Here is a 19,027-nt window from a genome sequence, read left to right on the forward strand (position 1 = left end):
GCCTAATGTTGAGTAACAACCTTCGCTTTGTACGATTGCACAACAAATCTGTGGCTTCCGGAGACGACGGTATGCCGACATATTTCTATGCCGGAAGAGGTATTCAAATAGATGCTTTCTTGTGCGAGTTGTAATCCGACAGAAGTAAGCCACTTACCTGCTAGAGCTTCCTTCTACTTGAGCGAAAATGACGTACTCCAGTTCTCGGTTGAGTGCACCCACAGCATGTGCACATGCATTTGTACCGACACACACACAAACACACTCATCTAAACGAGTGCAGGGTACAGAAGTACGCAAAAAGAGAACGACACACCAAACATGTTGCGAAACGGAGGAAACCGAAAACCTCTGAGAAATACGAATGGCTGACATGTTGGCTGAAGGCGAAAACCTGCCGGAATAGCCTTGCTGAAATTCAATAAAAGTGTGAGAATTTTTTACTTACCCTCTTCGCACTTGCGCTGGCACTTCGGCAGGATCCTTTTTCCCATGGCTTTCCCGGGCCAGGACGGGAAGCGAAATTGAAAACAAAAAGAAACTAAACTGCATTTTGTATGCCATATGTTCACGGATGCCCTCGAAAAGGACGACGTGTTCTCCTTTTCGGCACCCACGCCAGGCACTTGGGCATTGTGTGGTAAAATTTCAGCTCGATGTTTGCACATACCCGGATGCTGCAATCGGATAGATTTGAGGATATTCTACCCGAGAACGGCGAACTATCGCTCGGTATTATTTATAGCAGGGTTCGCCGCTTGCCGCGAATCTCCTCAGCAAAAGTTGCGAATAAAGCCCGGTTGTTGTAAAGTAAAGTTGTGTAGTACCGTTTTCCAATGGTCGAATAATGCAATAAACAGGTACCTACTATTCAGTGGGAATTTCTCCTATAGATGCACCCACCCGGATGTCAGTTATTCGCCATAAAGCTCCCAGAACCGGCAGCACTTTTTGCTGTCGCCAGAGCTCTTGCCGGTGAATTATTACTGTTTCACTGAGACTCATCCAAGCGTGATTCCCTGCGCTCTTCCCCCTTGTGTGCTGGTGCTAGCGGGGCCAAGCTAGACGGCGTGGTTTGGTTTAGACTCGTAAAATTTCGTAACCAGCGGCCCCCATAACTTTCGGTGCTGCCACGGCGAACAAAAGCGGATGACTGGGGCTAGAAAGAGTCGTATCATCTCAGTGAAGCGTAATGTTTTCCAACTCAGTCAATACGCGCCCGTAAAGAGCAATGGCGGGAAAGTATTTCGAAATTCGACGCTCGTAAAAATGACTGCATACTACTGTGTGTTATTGTCTTGCTGTGAGTGCAGTTAGTTTGTTGTTGTTGCAGTCGCCCCCCTTTCTCCTTAGCCATGCTCCTATAACCCTTCAAAAATCAAACAGGAACGATGATTGATTTGATTTATTATCGCTTCGAGGGCAGATCCCTTCACGTGACGTTCCTGTGCACGTCAGCAAAGCCGAACCCAAATGTGTATGACATGAATATATGCAAATCTAAATTGATTGTAAAATATGTGCTCGATCGTCCTGTGTCGGCCCGGGAGTGTCGGGAAATCAGAAAATTTATTTCTATTTTAGTTTTTATTCTCGCGTTTGACGCGTCAGCACTGAACAGCCGTAGAACAGGCAGTACAGAGCTAATCGGTAGAGTTTTCAACCAGCAGTCAAGCGAGGTAGTATGGGAGGAGGGGAAAAAATGAATGTCATATTTATGCGCATACATGAGCTGTACAGCTAGAAGCTAACGCATTAGAGTATGAATAATTAATACCTCGTGCTCGCGAGTGCAAATGTGCCCTGCCGCGGTAGCTAAACTTGTCGATTCGACATAGCGCAATTGGCGTGCCGTCGTCGTGGCACTGAAGATGTCACCGATGAATTCGCAATAAACACACTGCGTCTGGCATAATGCAAATGACATCTTCTGCTGGGGATTTGCACCGGGAATTGGCGTATTGGTTCTTGCGGTTCAGAGAACGATTAAAACAAAGGCGTACATTGTTATGTCTCCTTTAGTATTATGATTTATTCCAGTAACTGCCATGGGAATTCGTAATTATCTTTCTGATCACATTGATTGAAGTGAGAAATTCTGTTTGAACTCGACGTCGTACTAACAATGACATCCTTTTTAGTGCCAACTCGCAAACAGCCATCTTGGTGCAGTTTTCATTTTCAGAAAGTTCAGAATCGCTGACTTCTTTCATTTTAGTTGTTGTTGATATTATTCAGTGCTGGTAAAAATCATTTTCACTGACGAATTTCCTCGAAAGTTACAACTAATCTTCTTCAATTTTCATTTCCAATGAACGCAGTACAGTTTCAGATAGGTACTCTGGATTTTTATCCGTGTAAGTAGCTGTCATACTCTGATGAAATATTCCACGTGCACAGTGCTGCCAACTTTCACTATCACGAAAGGATTTTCGGTTGAAATTGAAGTCTTTGTATTTCAATTTTCAACGAACGAGCCGAAAATCAAAAATAGTATTTCAGCTCCAACTTGAGACAGTGAAAATACTGTTTTTTTTTTTCATTTTCATTTGTAGTGCCGAAAATTTGAAGCGCTGCACGCGCATCTCACACAATGAAATTTGCTGACAATCCAGTCGAATGATCTTCATCTTTCTTTTGCTGAAGCGAAAATGAAAATCAAACAGTAAACTTTATCAAAATAAAACGAAAATTGATCCTAGAGCGGACATTCCGGAGCCGGTTCCGTTCGGGGTAGTATTTTTCTCATCCATCACTAGTCGCATAATGCCACTGTGTTGTATACAAATTGAATTTACCGAATTACAGGTCACGTAACAAAACTTAGGGGAATAAATTTTCAGAAAATTCGTAGCGGTGAAAATCAAACGAACACGTCTTCACTGCGATTGACGGATGGCTTGACTTTCTGTTTTTATGAATGATGAAAAAGCCAAAAGAGAGAATACACATTGCATGGTAGTGAAATATTTCCTTGTCAGGGTAACCAGGGATACCAGATGTGCAGATTTCTTTGCAAAACGCAGTTTTTCAGAATCCGTTCCCAGATGTTTATTGATTCGCAGGAATTTGCAGTTCTCCATTACTTCTGCAGATTTTTGTCAAAGTATAGTTGAGCAGACTGTCTGAAAATGTTTACGAGTTATTGCCTGCGCGAGCGAAATTTTGAGGAATCACGGATTTTTTTTCAAATATCAAGCAGATTTTTCGAGCAGTTGCAGATATTTTTCGAAAAATTCTGACGTCTCTCTCATGATAACAACAAGTGTATGATGGCATTAGAGTGCCTATATAATCTATACATATAAAAATGAAGTTCTGTCTGTCTGTCTGATCCATATAGACTCGAAAATAACTGAACCGGTCGACGTGAAAATTTGAATGTAGAGGTTTTCGGGGTCGGGGAAGGTTGTTATGATAGTTTGATACCCCTCCCTCCTCGAGAAGAGAGGGTTCCCAAACAAAAGAAACACGAATTTCGGTATTACCCGAGAATTAATCAATTAAGTGGAACCAAATTTGGCATGTGGAGGTTCCTTCTTCTGGAAGGGATCGCTTTCATACAAATGAAGCACAAATTTCTACACAACTCAAGAACTAATGAAGCAAATGGAACCAAATTTGGAAAATGAGAATTTTTAAGTACAAGATACGTATCAATGATGGTTTGACACCCCTGTCGACTCAGGAAGGGAGGTGATTCTACACAAATGAAACACATATTTCAACCGGTTTCTTCGGAATACAGCTTAACATGATCGGGATGATGCAACGCAGCCAAAAATCGACCCCGGACACCATTTTATAATTCTAGTCTCCGAAAAGCAGTCCAAAATGGCCCAATTTGGTATTTCCAGAACCTGAATGATACCCAGAGGTCAGAAATTAACTTCACATGCCATTTTGAAATCCAAGATGACGACTTCCAGTTTTCGTAAACAGCCTGATATGACCGAAAAACCAGTATTTCCGGAATTAGAATGATACCTAGAGGCCAAAATTCCAAAAAAGCCTTCAGTTGCCGAGAAAACGTCGATAGTCGGTTAAAATTTTCTTTTCGAGATAAAAATAGATCTCGATGTTTTATGCATTTTTGAGTAATTTGGTATCGAAAAAAAAGTTTCGATTTTACCAATTTAGTGTACCCCCTCCTTGGTAGATTCTTGAGGGTCTAAAAATCACACATTGAGCGCTTTGAGACACTCCTAAATCATGTCTGATTGGGCTGAAATTTTGCACAGATTTTTTTTTTTTGGGCCAATAAACAACACTGTTAAAATTGGAATAAAACTTATCTGTCAGTGTCATTCCAATTGAGCAAACATCCTATTAAACTCGTGCGTAGAAATAGAAAGGATATGAGTGTTAGCAGTGTTGCCATCTGTAGAGAGTGATGGGGAAGTAATTGGGATAACATTGAATTAATAACAACATTGGAAATGCGGCCAATTTAAATGTTAGTCTTGATCTCATATTTCGATTCGACATTCAATTTAGCCGACATAGGCGTGCTTTTGAATCATTTGTCGAAAAATAACCGACTGAATGCTTCATTTGGATTCGTTGAGAGCAAATCCGAGAGATAATTGAGATGGCCTGCTTCGTGTGCAATCATGTGTGTGTGTCATGAGTTTGTATAGTCTAAAAGAGCATGTGTTAGTGTGAGTATGACGTGTTTCGAATGGCTAAAACGAAAGACTGTACGTGTGCGAACTTGTAGAGCGAGAGAGTTTAATGTTTGGTGAGAGAGTATGCAAGAAAAACGGTTCGCCTTGCAGGCACCAACAAGTTAAGTTCATTCTTTCGGCTAACGTTGTAGAGTGAAGCGGCAGTTGCATGATGCAAGATCCATCGGAAATCGGAGGAGAACACGACAGGGGGGAGGTGTCAAACCTTTATAGATATATTTACTACCCTTAAAACATCCACCTGCCAAATCTGGTTCCATTTATTTGAATATTTCTCGAGATGTGCAGAAATTTGTGTTTCATTTGTAAGGAACCCCCCTCTTCCAGGAGAGAGAAGGGTGTCAAATCAATATGGACATATTTGTTTCTCCTAAAAACATCCATATATACAGGCACTCTTGATGGCACTTTCTTGCAAAAGCACAGAAAAGTATCAATCTCTTGCTTCTAAGCAGCTTAAACATGAATTGAACTTTCACCTATTCTTTCAAAAACTGTGTATGAGTATCGTTTATGGACGTATTTAAATGCGTGAAGGATCGTTAGTTTTTATCTATTATTGGAAGGCTTAAAAACCTACATACAAATATTCGCCCTAGGGGCTAGACAACTTTATTTTCAATAGATATATTTCGGTAATATTTTGCGATATTTGTGGATATATTTTGATATTTATCGTTTATCTGTTGTCACATTTATATCACTCCGACAGACTCCGACAAAAAATGCAACGATAAATACTTTGTAATATCGAATATTTGAAATATTTCGCAATATATCAAAGAGTGTCTTGCCCCTAGTACATATTCGCCACTAAACGCCATCAATAGCTTTTCTTTGCATTTTCCGTAATTTTTTTTTCCTAATTACCAGTCTTAATATTTTTCCAATGATATGATAGCCAATAACATGATATACAGTGGATTAATTTTTCTTCTCAGTGCATTCACAATTCAAACAATGAAAGAAAAAAAGTACTGTTACACTTCCTCACTCATTGATCGGCCCCTGCAGCACTTCCGGTGCGTTCTACCGAGGCGGGAAGTTTCAATGAAATAAAACTCTTTTTTTATATATTCCAAACACGCACCCGGGGCCCATTGGGAGTGAGATTTCCGTTCTGGTGGTCCTCCCCGGCACCACCTCCGTACTGCTGTGCGCCCTATCCACATCCTATGCACACATGCGATGGAATGTGTTGTAAACATAAACAAAACACTACCGAATGGGAAACAAGGGGAAACAGACATTTTCATAAATTCAATCAAACTCATCCAGTGATTTGATTATGTCCGACAGGGCGCACTGCCGAGGGAATTGCTGGCTGCTTCCGAGCATATATGTCGATGGGTGTCTCCATCGAACTCAAACTGCTTCCGGTTGCACGGGTTGAAGGGCTTATACTCCGAGCGTATTTTCGGCACTGTTTTGTGGAAAATCGCTTGTAAACAAACCGCTTTGATCGCGGCCTAAATTCCGGCTGGGCTGGGTAAAGATTCCGCGCGGATGTAGCCTGTCGAGCGGAGAACCGTAGAACGGGAAGAAGCGATCATATTCTCGCTACATTGACTGCCGAAAGCCCCTAATGTAATAAACAAACGCCATAAATATCAATGAAAGTTAAACGCAACAACATTATTGTCGGCCCGGGTTTTAATTGCGGACGAACGTTGATAACCCTTTCCGGCCGGCTGTCGGTACGGGAGAGGAGCTTCCAGAGAGTTCGGAATGACCAATTTAAAATGGTTCGCATTTTATTGCCTTCGGCAAAGCGGACCGCTTCCTCTGTCCATCCCGCAGATTGAGATCTGCAGTCAGGACGGTTACTAGTTTGTCATTCGTAGAGACACGACACAAAACCGCAATGATGATGAGCAGAAAAGTTCTGGAGAAAATGACAGGATGAGAGAAAAGGGGAACAGTTAAATCGAAAAGAAAAATGCATAACAGGCCCTGTTGTGCTTGCTGAAGCTGGAGACTTCTGGCAGCCGGCGTGTGCCACAAATCCAATGGCACGAGTGCCATGAACCGGTTATAAGAGAAGTTAAAACGTTTCAGCGCGTTTGTTGCCTCGCTCAGCATCCGCCGGTTTCTTAACTAACACGACTTTGCAAGGCCGGCGGTGCCTCAGTAGGAGTTCCCGCCGCTTGCCATAATTGGACGTTTCTGGGTTCTTTGTCACCCGAGTTTACATAGTTGCACGTCAGTCGCTCACAGATTAGCAGATGTGAAACGAAACGTGAGGTGTGACATTGGTTGGGGCTGGTCTTGTTTTATTTATATTTCTCTGCTACTGTAAAGTAAAGTTTGAATGCTGGGCATTGTTTTCATTCAATGAAGCGCTATAGTTTCCGTTGGGTTGCAATAAATAAAAGCAAATCAAAAAAAACTTGAGTGATTTATGATTAATAATGTCAACAAATTTAAACTTATTAGCAATAAGCAGCAAGTTTTCCGGAGTCGAAGGTTTATTTTTTTGTCCTCCGCTCTGTGGCCAATTCTCAATCCAGCTCCGCTGGGTCGTTGTTTAATGTTATCTGGTTTATGCATACGCAGTAATCTGCATCGTTGTCGCAAAGCATGGTCAGTTGGCAGAAAACGGGAGTGAAGGGACTACTTTTGCACATACCCACAAACAGGATGTCAACCCGTTCGCACCAGTGGCACAGATTTCTGATATTGGGACCTCCGGACGGACCCGTCAGTGTGCCATCCGGAGCGGTTTCACATTCTAGGGCATTTCCGGTGACCAAATTTGCGCACACTATCACCAGAAAAAAAAGTTCCTCCTGGCAGCCGTTGCTACGAGGAAACATAAATCCCACATTCATTTCTCATAACAATTATAAACTACAGTTTAGCAGTGGCACAAAAGGGAACGAGCAAGCGGTCCCAATTGTGCCGGACTGAGAGTCAAAAAGGAATGTTTCGGTTTTTTTTCCGTCTCATTTATGGCGTCGTAAATTGATATTTTCTTTGTCGGATTACGGGGGGACAGAAGGGAGAAAAAAAACCAACGCCAAAACATTTACCGTCACATTAGAGCCGGGAAAACTGGCGAAATATTTTTTTTTCCCATCGCCTGTATTGTCCGGTGACAGCTATCTGTTGGTCTGTATGCTTTGAAAAGAACTCCAAATCCAAAGTGCAATGGCGGGTGTCCCGTCGAGCTCGTTCGTGTTGTAACAATGCGACGAAAATGACAGGAAAAATAAACAAATAATAGCTATGCTGAATGCAACAATCGGTCCGTGGATTGGTGAGTTTTTTAATCAAACGATTTGTTGATGACAAAACATATGAAATGAATTCGCCACCACAATGCTGTTTTGGTGTATGATGTAACGAGTTTGGTCTATTGGTCTATTCGTTGCTAGTAGATGTAAAATAATTCAAATTTCGAGTAAGGTTGCAATCTTGATAGTGACAACACATTAACATTGCTAGGGAGGTTATGTTATTGACAACCGCAGTGACAGAACAGAAAAAAACGTCGATAAAAACGCTAATCAAAACAAACTGTCAGTTGTTTGTTGGCTTTCTCATGTTACGTGATTTTTTTTAGGTATGACGTTTATGGCTCAAGAGTCAAGTATTATAGACCTTTTTACGTACGAATGTGTTAGTGCCACTAGTTGGGGAAAATATTTACAAATAGCCGTTTTGTTTGCAATGCCATGTTTTTAGCAGCTGGACAAATATTCAGTTGAACACTCATTATATGTTTCAAACTTGTTTCTGAATATTTTTTTTCATTCGTGATCAGAAATCGGAAGAAGCTGCTGAACATAATCGACCAAAAATGGTAAAAAGTACCTGATAAAAGTCGAAGCAACGAGATGCAATGATTTTGAGTTTGGAAGAAACAAAAACAACTTCACACGGATTTACACGTTAACTAGTGTGCGTTGGTGAAAAGTCACTTATCTCTATATCCGCCATCTGCTATGTTACGTTATGATCTTTTGATTGTCGTTTTGTCACTGCGATTAAAAACAACTTTCATGAAATGTTAGAATGTGTTGCATCCAATATCCGCTATTATAGTTTTGTTTAACGAAAACTTTCAACTGTTTGACGTTCAATCAAGAACTTGTCTTGTCGATATGCAGACTAACTTTGCGAAGAATTTGGTTCGTAAAATGATATGGGAAGCTGATTGAAAGTAAAACCTGGCTTATGTCAAGTCACAGTCGGAATCGATTTACTTTGCAAGTAGCATTTTTATTGCGCGTCGCAATACGTAAAAGCCGAAAAAAATCCTGAAGCAAAATCCATAAATCGTACTACTTCTCAGGACTAACTAGTAAACAAACAGCAATAAAATCTGGAGCAGTTCGTGAATTCTGCGAGCTCAGAAGCACAATTTCCAGTTAATTTTATTGCACAATAATCATTTTTCTTGTTAAAAAAAAAACCGCTGTTATTCAAATAAATGATCGTAACATGCATGTGTGTGTGTGTGTGTGTGTGTGTGTGTGTGTGTGTGTGTGTGTGTGTGTGTGTATGTGTGTGTGCGTGTGTGTGTGTGTGTGTGTGTGTGTGTGTGTGTGTGGGGGTGGGTGTTTATCCGCACCGCTTGACGCATCTTCTTCCACCCACCCAACACTACTTTTTGCACAATCAATGTCTTTCCGGGTAACAAAAAAATGATGAGGAATAACTTAGTCCGATACGACTCGACTCGTAAAGTGTTTTATAGTCAACACGGGGCGGCGCTTCCGTCATCTTTGTCAAACGTAAACAATTTGTGTATGTCTCTGGCCATCGCTCTGCCACCACTCACTGTTACTAGCATGCGGATTTTCCCAGCCTGCTGCGGCGTGGCGTGCGGTAAAACAATAGCCAAACGACCCTGGAGAGACAAAAGTTGCACTTCTCAGCCACAGGTTTGATCTGACGGCGTCGGTGGCTCTGAATTATTTATATCCACCGTCTCTCGCTGCCCCCAAATAACCCTGTGCACTTGTTGGTAAGCTTTGCCGACAATCTGTTCGCTGTAGGATGCTTCTTTTTTCGCACATAAATTAACGGTTAACAACGAAACTACGTACAACAGAAAAATTTCCAAAAAACTTCCAAACAAGTAATGAAAAAATAATGTGCACATCTGGTCGGGGTGGTCAACTTTCGCAAGCATATAGGGTGGCATGGGCGACTCGCAGGCAGGAAGTTGATGAAATCTAAGATATTGTGTGTGATTTGCGCAGCAAAAGCACACAAACACACACACAGAGACAAAAGAAGAAGCCACTCAACCGCACCTTCCACGCGACGTAATACGCGACATAAAAATTAATTAAAATACCTTGCCATCTCAAGCTTCGGTGAGTTGCTTTCTTCTGAGGGATCGACTGGCGGAGATAATACAACAGCAGCGGAACTGTTGTATTATCTCCGCCAGTCGATCCGACTCGAAACAATCCGCTCACGTCGGTTGTCAGTCAGCGATCCGTCGAGCTGAACATGTTCTGTTCTTTTATGGCTGCTGCATTCCTGTTCCGTAACACCTCCGCACTTTTCCGGCAGAGATTTCAGTTGCGGAGACGACCTTTGGAGGAATGTTGACCCAACTTTGACGGCGTGCCCTAATGGAATCCCTTCTTCCCGGGTCTGTTTTTTCTCTCTCGCACCGAATGTCATTAATGACGCCAGACTCGGCTGTCGGCGGGCCCCTAATTGATGTCAGCCTTCATTAGTTGGATGATCCAATCGGACCGTAGGCCGGAATATGCAGTCAGTTGAATGAAACCGACCCGAAGATGGACGAAATAAAAAACGAATAAAAATCATCGTTACAACTCCGAATAGCTTCCTCTCTGCACCCTAGATTAGACCACATTCTTTCGATTTTTTTTGTCTATCTTCTCTCCGGTCTGTTTTTGGGTTCCACAATGTTTTGACAGTGGCCATGTAGTTTGTTGCGTCGCGTTCGTTGCTCGACTGGAGCGAAAGAATTTTGCGCAACCGAGAGCGGAAGGCAACGCGGGTTGCTAGCAGCGGATGTAGCGCATCCGACCGCACGCGGTAAATCACCTCTAGGGACAGCGGTTCCCATGACCGACCCCTGCCTGCCTGGCTGGAATTTTGATTTACATAGGCTTTGCCGCGTTCGATTTGTGGCCACTTTGATCAACTTTACAAGCTGACCCAGTTTGTTCAAGAGTTTGTTCAAGGTGGGAACCGGCTGGTTTTTAATAGTGTTCTGATGAGATGAAAGCCGTACGTAATTGGGTGGAAATTCGAACCCGACTGTGTTGGAATGTCATGTCACTAGTTTTTAGGAACTCCAATTCCGTTATGGCGACCGCGGAAATAGCTTCTTGTAGCGCTTGAGACTGTGTATAAATTTTTCGTGAGAGAACGAGCGAGAACAATTCTCGCCAAACATGTGAAAAGGGCCCATGTGCCATATGTAAACAAGCCAAATTTTCTCGTTTTTTGATCAATACAAGCGAAATCTGCTCTTACCAATAAGATTTATTGATAAAAGAATTCACTCTTTATCAAAAAATCTGATTTGTACGAGTAGAGTAAGCTTGTATTCATTGAAAAACGTGAAATTGTGGCTTGTTTACATATGGCACATGGGCCCTTTTCACATGTTTAGCGAGAATTGGGAAATTCCAGATGTTTACAAATGTGCCGCGGTTTGAAGTGCAGAGCATCTTTAGAATTTTCTTCTCATGAGAAAAAAAGACAGACATTATTTCTGCTTTGAGTGAAAAGGGTCCGCTGACGGATTGAATTGTGGGCAAATCGATTGTAAATAACAAATATTTATTCCTACCTCACTGAAGTCGAACTTAAACTCATTTTATCTTCTGGATGCTATCGCGACAGGAGCCACGGAACTCTCCAAAACGGGACTAAACAGTTACTTCAGCACAGAACAGAATTCAAAAGTAAATCACCGGATCGCTCTTCTCCACACAGAAGAAACTCATTCATCATCCTGTATCTGGTTGATAACCGAACCATGGAAAGTTACCGACTAAAGGTGGGATGCTTGTACTCAAATCCTCGGAAAAGGTGGGAAGCGAAACATTCATTCACTCGGATTCTGCGATCTGATTTTTGATGGGCTCGCAGAGCGGCCCGGCGGCTGCGGCGTCGCCTTTTCCTTTTAATTGAATTAATTCATCACAGCCGGCTGTGCTGAAAGGAAAAACACATACCAAAAATAGAAATCCCTGCCTTTAGCTCATTATAGTATTGTTTGAGTCGTTTTTTTTCGCGATGCGAAAGGCGAGGAACTTTCGGTTACAATAATTACTCACCCATCCGTTGCTAGGTTGTTTTAGTCAGCTCTGCTGCTGATGATATAAATGATTCTCACCGGGCCGGCCGTTCAGAAGAATGATTTTAGTGTCTAAGTTGTAACGACGACGGCGAATGACCTCTCCAGTGAAGTGTGCTTCAAACGTCCAAGCGAAGCCGGTTTCAATTGGGAAGCTTTTAATTTCATTTTAAAGCCTGGGCCTGAATGACATTGTCAACTAATTGAGGTTATGTATAGTTGCCGCCGCCATAAAGTACCGCGAGTTATGAACGCAACGGCTGCATGGCTGACCGTGGGCACTTGGAAATCAGGGCACAGTCATCGGTGAATAACCGGAGCCGCATAGCGGAAAAACGATCAGGTTCCTGTAATTGGTCAATTAACCTGTGCGACGAGACGAACTGCGTTGGGCTGTGTGCACTGTTGAGCCGCCTGGATGCCAGTGTTATGACAGCAAGCACCAGTAGCGCAACTCATACTCCGCACAGTTTGCTTCAAGCGTGTACAAACGATAAATTATCTATCATTAGCAGATGCCATCATTCCCGGTTGCTCCGCTACGCATGAAGCCTATCCATCAAAGGAGCCCTCTCACAGGGTCGGCTTCGAATTTTTCTTCGTTTTGTGTACTTGATAAACCTTGACAAACATGCACCATTGCTAATCATCCGACTAAACATTCCGTTTCCCTTTTTCTCCGCCCTATTTGCAGATGTTGAAACACGTGCAGATCTCGCCGATGCGCAGCCGATCCGATTCGCTGTCGATGCGTTCGTCGACCTCTTGTGCGTCGTCCCTGTGCGGAAGTCCTGAACCACCCGGTGAGCAACTACGCAGCCATTCGCGGGCGTCCAGCTATTCCAGCCTGAACGAAACCATTCCACAGGTGAGTGTTTTTACCTTTTCCCTGTCCGTAGGGGGCTGACAAATGACAGAGTTTCTGACTAGCAAAACTGTTGGCACAATAATGGGTTAATTTCGGATTGCTCTTTGTGGGGGGAAACAGACAACCTTGATGAGACGATAATTATCATCGGTTCTTCAATAAATGACAGCAGCGAAGGCTGAAGGCTGACATAGCCAAACGACATTTTAATGCAATGCAATTTGTTGCAAGAGAAGTAATTCTACAAAGAGCCTCCCTACTGCAACCACAATCACCTGATTTAACCAGCAAATGACTAACAACCCTCCAGTAACATCCAACGCAAACTACTACAGCAGCAAATCACCCGTCACCATTGTAACACAAATAAACGAGAACTATCTTTCATAATTATCCATTGTTTCTACAATCAAGAATCTTCCACCACCACCACCGCCGACGAAGCAAAGTAGCATTCCGAAGTACCACTACCAGTGGGGGGCTGCTGCTGGTGTGCAGTGCCAGCAAAAACGAAAAATTTAATTATGCACCAGCCTCCATTTCAGTGAACAGGGAGGCTAGAGGCTGAAAACAATAGACTATAAAGCCCCTACCACGAGTCTCAGTCAGACAAACTTGGTGTGAGTTAGTACTGTGATCACGGGTGAGGAGCGGAGCGGATGGCGATTTTTCTATGCCACACACTACTGTCGCATGCCAGAGTACACACGTAACAGTTATGAGTAACGTTTGCTTGTGCGTTCAGTCAGTGCATTTAGCAGCAGCTATCTCTTGCGCTCATTTGTATTAAACCATACGGAGATCAATATGGCGCCGACGCCGCCACCAGGGCTGAGGGCAGTCTTTTTGTTTTCGCACAATATTTTACTAATTAAAAAAAGGCCCCATTCTCGGCTGTTAATATCACGGTCTCGGTTGAGCGCAGAGTTGCATTCTGCAGTGCACACTTTTTGCTGCAACGTTCGCACACAGCTCGCAGATCGTAATTGCGAAATATTACTAATTAAATCTCACTGGAAGTTAGCGCTTCTCTGACCCAAGTTGCCGCTGCCTTGAGTTTGCCATCTTTTCTCTCCCTTACTCTGGTTGCCCCAGCCCTGGAACTGCGTTCCGCAGAAGCTCGGAGATTTTCCCAGGCGACCTCAATGCGAATAGGTGTGCGTTGCGGAATTGGCCCAAATACCACAAGAGAATGGGAGTAGTGTTTTTTTGTTGTTGTTTCATTTGTTTGTTTCCAGTATGGAAATCGAAAGTTTTCAGCTGACGACGATGGGCTGTGGTTAGATGAATTTAGCAATTTTGCTACAGTGTCTACAGTGTTTCTACACAGCCATAAATTTGTTCCTAGGATTGAATCTAACCCCTCTAGTAAGTCTTCCAATGTTCACCATCATCCGGCCATATGTGCTCACTGGCGGGGACGAAAACCTAAACCTTGCGCACGTGTTCACAAGTTTTCTAAATGTTGTTGAATCCCTTCTTCGGCATGCGTTTTACTGTCGGAGTTCTCGAATTACCGCGCATTTATGGTGAAAATGAATAGTTTAACATTGTCCCGAAGCGGTCTATGGACTGCTCTAGGACGCACACGACGAGAAATGCCTGGTGGGGTTCTTCGTGAGCTACAGAACACTTGCTGGAATCAATTTTCTTTGCGCTTGGCTATGACCACCCTGATTCGCTGGCGCACGTATGCAGTTGCTCAACGGAGCTGAAACCCATCAGAGACCGGAAGGACGTCACTTTTTTGTACGATCATATTTATTCATTTCGAAAAACTTTACGAACCGTGTATTGTGGAATGGTTTTGGTTCTATGCTTTAAAATCTGATTACAATCCTAGCCCGTGTTTAACCGGTTCGTTGGTGTGGTTTCCGCACGGGGGCGCAGATGAAGCGGTGAAGTGCTCTGTCAGCCGGAATAATTGTAAACAATCATGATTTGGCAGATGCCGCACGTGCTTTGTGCGTGATTGTAGAGACGGCCCAAATATCCATCACACCGCATCGTACCGGGAGCGGAGCAGATTCGCGTGCCAGTCCGAAACAAAAGAAGACACTCGTGGTTTTTTTTATGTGCCCCGTGTATGCGACACATCGCGGAATAGACATGCAAACCACGAAACACTGCCGGAGGATGCTCGACGCCGATGACCGACGGTCGGTGTGGTCGGCGAAAGGACAGAGACATGGGCTGAAAAGTGTGTCCAATTCCGGACATTGGCATTGTGGCGGTAGCAAGCGTCTAATTTGTTTTGAGCGCCATGTCACTGTCCGATGACCACTGTTACCGGATGTTGCCATCGCTAGCTAGAAGGGACTGGACAATGTACGTTTGATCGAAGCCAGACTCTGATCCATGCTTTTTGTTAAATACTTTTTAATTTGATATGCCGTTCGAAAATTTTGCGTCATTGTTGTGGTAAATGTTCAAATGACAACTAAAAAACAAGTGACTGAAAAGTACCTTCTTCACTTTTATTAAATTTCAGTATCTAATAAATGATACTGGTAAGCCGTAATGATTACTAGTCGTCACAAAATCTTTGAGGGGATCATTCCTAAGTCGCGTGGTCACATTTTCTTCAATTATTACAACTCATCCTGCCCCTCCCCTGTTGTTTTCGTGATCTTCCTCTCCCGAAAGCTGCACAAACATGGCACCAAAAAATGATTTTAGAGCCTTCGTGTCCTCAAAAATGTTGTTCCATTAGTTGTACTCCATTTTATAGAAGTTGCAATTTGGTGATTGTAAAAGTTAGAAACGAATTTAACAAACTTCGGCACGTTTTATAATCTGCTTATTTAAACAGTTTTTCGTGGAGGTTTCTATAAATTGCTCCTTAAAGTTTTTTTGGATTGATTTTCTACAATTTTTCAATGTTCGATATTGCTGCGAATTATGAGGACTACATCATCGGCATTGATCACAATCCCATAGCTAAGCTGGGTTGGCTTGCTTACTAGTACATGGACCACCAGCGACCAAAGAAGGGACTCCCCCTTGTGGACATCCTTTTGTCGTTGAGACCGTAATTGAAGCATCTTCCAATGAAGCTGTAATTTCTATGCTCGAGTGCATATTCTGAATCCAGCTGCTTGTAATCACTCTTCACTTCAGGAGAGCTCTATTGATCGAAGTATAGAATGTATTGCCAAAGCGCCTTTGTTATCAAGAAAAGCGCTTAGTGTCGTCTCTTGATACCTCAGCGACTTTTCGATAACAGTTTCTGCGTAATTTAAAAAGTTGGTAAACACGGTGATCTGCATGTAGTGGCGAGTTCTTGAAGAACTCATTGCAATTTTCCCGTTAACCTCAGCAGTGTGAGGCTTATAAGCCTGAAGACATTATGATCCCATCTGATTTTTGTATAAAAATGGGTAGAATGCCATCTGGTCCTGGAGACTTCATAGGTTCAAAGGCGCCTAATGCCAAATTTATAGAAGCTTTTGTGAACAACCTTCGAGAGATCAGAATCGATTCGTTAAACACTGTACGCCTTGTCCTCGGATTCTGTTTTTCCGACGTAGGTTGTTGGGTTATACATGTGGACCCAGGAAAGTGCGTGATCATGAGAACCTGCAATGATTCCCTTGGTGTGACGGTGAGACTACACTCCTCTTTTTCAACTGCCCTAAACCGCTACGATGACGAGTCTTCTGTTGCTACGTTTTTGCATCAACGATGCAAGAAAGCAGTTCGCTGAAACCCTGAGGAGGACCGATGACGCGGAAAAGCGTGCGCAAGTGGCAGAGGAAGCGTTATGAATTCCGATCTCGCGTTTAAGCGCAAAAGCGTTTCCGCTTCCAAATGCGTGCAAACGGACGTGTTAACCTTCGCAGAGGTTTGCTCCGCAAAGAGAACAAGGTCTACTGGGGACACGGCTCCCGCTAGCACCAAAACACGGTTGATGGAGCTATGCCCAGAAGCTGGCTCGTCAACTGGGCCAACTCGGCCTACGGGAGAGAAGAGTGTAGCTACGGCTAACGATTCATGGACTACCATAAAAACGATCAATTATCAATGGAATGGAATCCAATGGAATTGGCGGTCCGAACGCCGTCGGTTGTTGTACAACACTTGGGCTGTCGAGTGGGGAAGTTGCTGTACGAATCCGAGTGACCGGATCCTGCTGGGAGCTTTGGTAAAGCTCAACTTGGATCTGGCTAACATCAGCGATAAGTGCAATTACAGCAGAAACGGTGGGGAGTCCATTATCGATGTAACGTTCTGTAGCCCGGGACTAATCACGAACTGGAGAGTAGACGACGGTCACACTAATAGAGGCGCTATACTGTAGATCACAATGCGAGGCGGCTAGCGATAGGTAGGGCCAATACTCCAACCATCCGTGGCTGGAAAACATCGCACTTTGATGCTGTTGTATTTAGGGAAGCAAATATCAGAGAACATGAAGGTTCAGAGTCCCAACCGAGTGCCGATCAACTAACTGCTATACAACCTGCTACGCCACGGTGTTTAGGATTAGGTATCCTAGAAACGGAAGGTGGCCGGTATATTGGTGGACTGACGCGATAGCAGACCATAGCAGAGCGTGCCCTCGTGCGAGGTGAAGATTGCAGTGGTCGTGTACCGACATGCAAAGAGATGAACATCGTACCGCATTCGCGACTGCGAAAGCTACCCTCAAGAGTGCAATTAAAGCAAGCAAACAAGCCAGCTTTGACAGACAGTGCGCTAATGCCAAGACGAATCCGTGAGGTGACGCCTACAGGATCGTGATGGCCAAGACTAGAGAGGGATCAGTCACCAGTAATGTTAGCGTGGATCATTGAGGGACTATTTCCACGCCACGATCCAAGTCCCTGGCCGGTTGTTAAACTATCACAAACTGTGAGTGACGGGAGCCGTGCAGAAGACGCGGAGGCGTTGAGGGTTATGAACGAGGAACTCTTTGACATCGTAAACGTTGATGGTGAGCAAACCGCCGGGGCTATACGGAATCCCGAACCTGGCCATTGAAACAACCATAAAGGTTGCCCCCCGGGTTGTTCAGAGCGGTCATGCAGAAATGCTCAGATGATTGCTTCTTTCCGGATAAGTATAAGTGACAGAGACTGTTGAACAAGCGCCTGGCCTTAAGACAGGGCACATTGCGACACACAAACCTCTTCTTCGGGGAACAGCTACATACCTATATGGTATCAGTGATCTTGCACTCAAGATTACGTGCAGCAATGTCCAGTTCGTCAGGTGTGCAGGGAGAACGGGAGTTGACTAAGTGTTCCCTAAGTGAGAATCAGCTAGTCGTCCTGGGGTTCCTGAATTATTAGCTTTTTGGAGGATTCGCTTCGATGTCAAAAATGTGATGTGTTGGTGATCTGACAAGCATGGGTCGTCAGATACATGCCATTTTTTATTTTCTCGGCAATGTTTGTGCTGCAGAAAGTGCGGTCAAGGTCCTCGTCTATTATGGCGTTAGTGAAGATGGGGCTGCTCTCTACAATGTATATATTGACCTCGTTGGAAGTAAGAGTATGTAATTCAAGAAGGCACTCACCCCTGTCGTTGGAATACGAGCTCCCCCAAATCGTGTGGTGAGCATTTGCATCGCATCCGAAGGTGAACGGTTTTTTGTCTGCTTTGCAGTACCGCACGAGTGCGCAGATATGCAGCTAATACGGTAACAACGTCACGTTGAATAAATTCTATAGTTAGAGTGTATTTGATTACTCTGCTTATCCCTCTAGTACCCGAATTAATTTTTAGACGGACTTCGAAAAAATCACTATTAGCCTCATAAACATTTTTTAAGTTCTTATTGAAGCTTTTTAGAGGCTCGACTGAAGACCGCCTAGAGGCGGCACTGGGCACTAGAGGGTTAAACTGTATAATTTAGGCTGAGCGTAGAATAAGTTAACTTACCTTTTGAATCCGTTAGACCCAGAACCCTTGTGTTCTGGTCCCTGGACCCTGGACCAGAGCAACGGTTTGTTGCTCTTTGATGAATCTTCTACTAAATACGCTAGAGGCTCCCTTAGCGTGGTGAAGATTCACCTGGATGCAGCGAAAGATTGTATGATCCAGTATCTAACAGACGGTTGCCATCAGCAGAACTGTTGGTTCGGGTTGCCTTTGCTCTGATACCTGGTAACAAACACATGTCCAGTACCGACAGGTAGTTACTGGTACTGGTAGTTACCCAGGTTT

At 43.7% G+C, this 19,027-nt stretch overlaps 1 protein-coding gene across 1 annotated transcript in view; it reads left to right on the top strand.

Annotated features, from left to right (window-relative positions):
• Positions 1–19,027, top strand: part of LOC129731447 (uncharacterized) — a 44,433-nt gene that overhangs the window by 13,526 nt on the left and 11,880 nt on the right. Inside the window, exon 2 of the mRNA XM_055691452.1 lies at positions 12,683–12,856. Coding sequence (XP_055547427.1) covers positions 12,683–12,856 — 174 coding nt within the window. The remainder of the gene's footprint in view (positions 1–12,682; positions 12,857–19,027) is intronic.

Source organism: Wyeomyia smithii, chromosome 3, assembly GCF_029784165.1.
Source record: "Wyeomyia smithii strain HCP4-BCI-WySm-NY-G18 chromosome 3, ASM2978416v1, whole genome shotgun sequence".
In the NCBI taxonomy this organism is placed as follows: Eukaryota; Metazoa; Arthropoda; class Insecta; order Diptera; family Culicidae; genus Wyeomyia; species Wyeomyia smithii.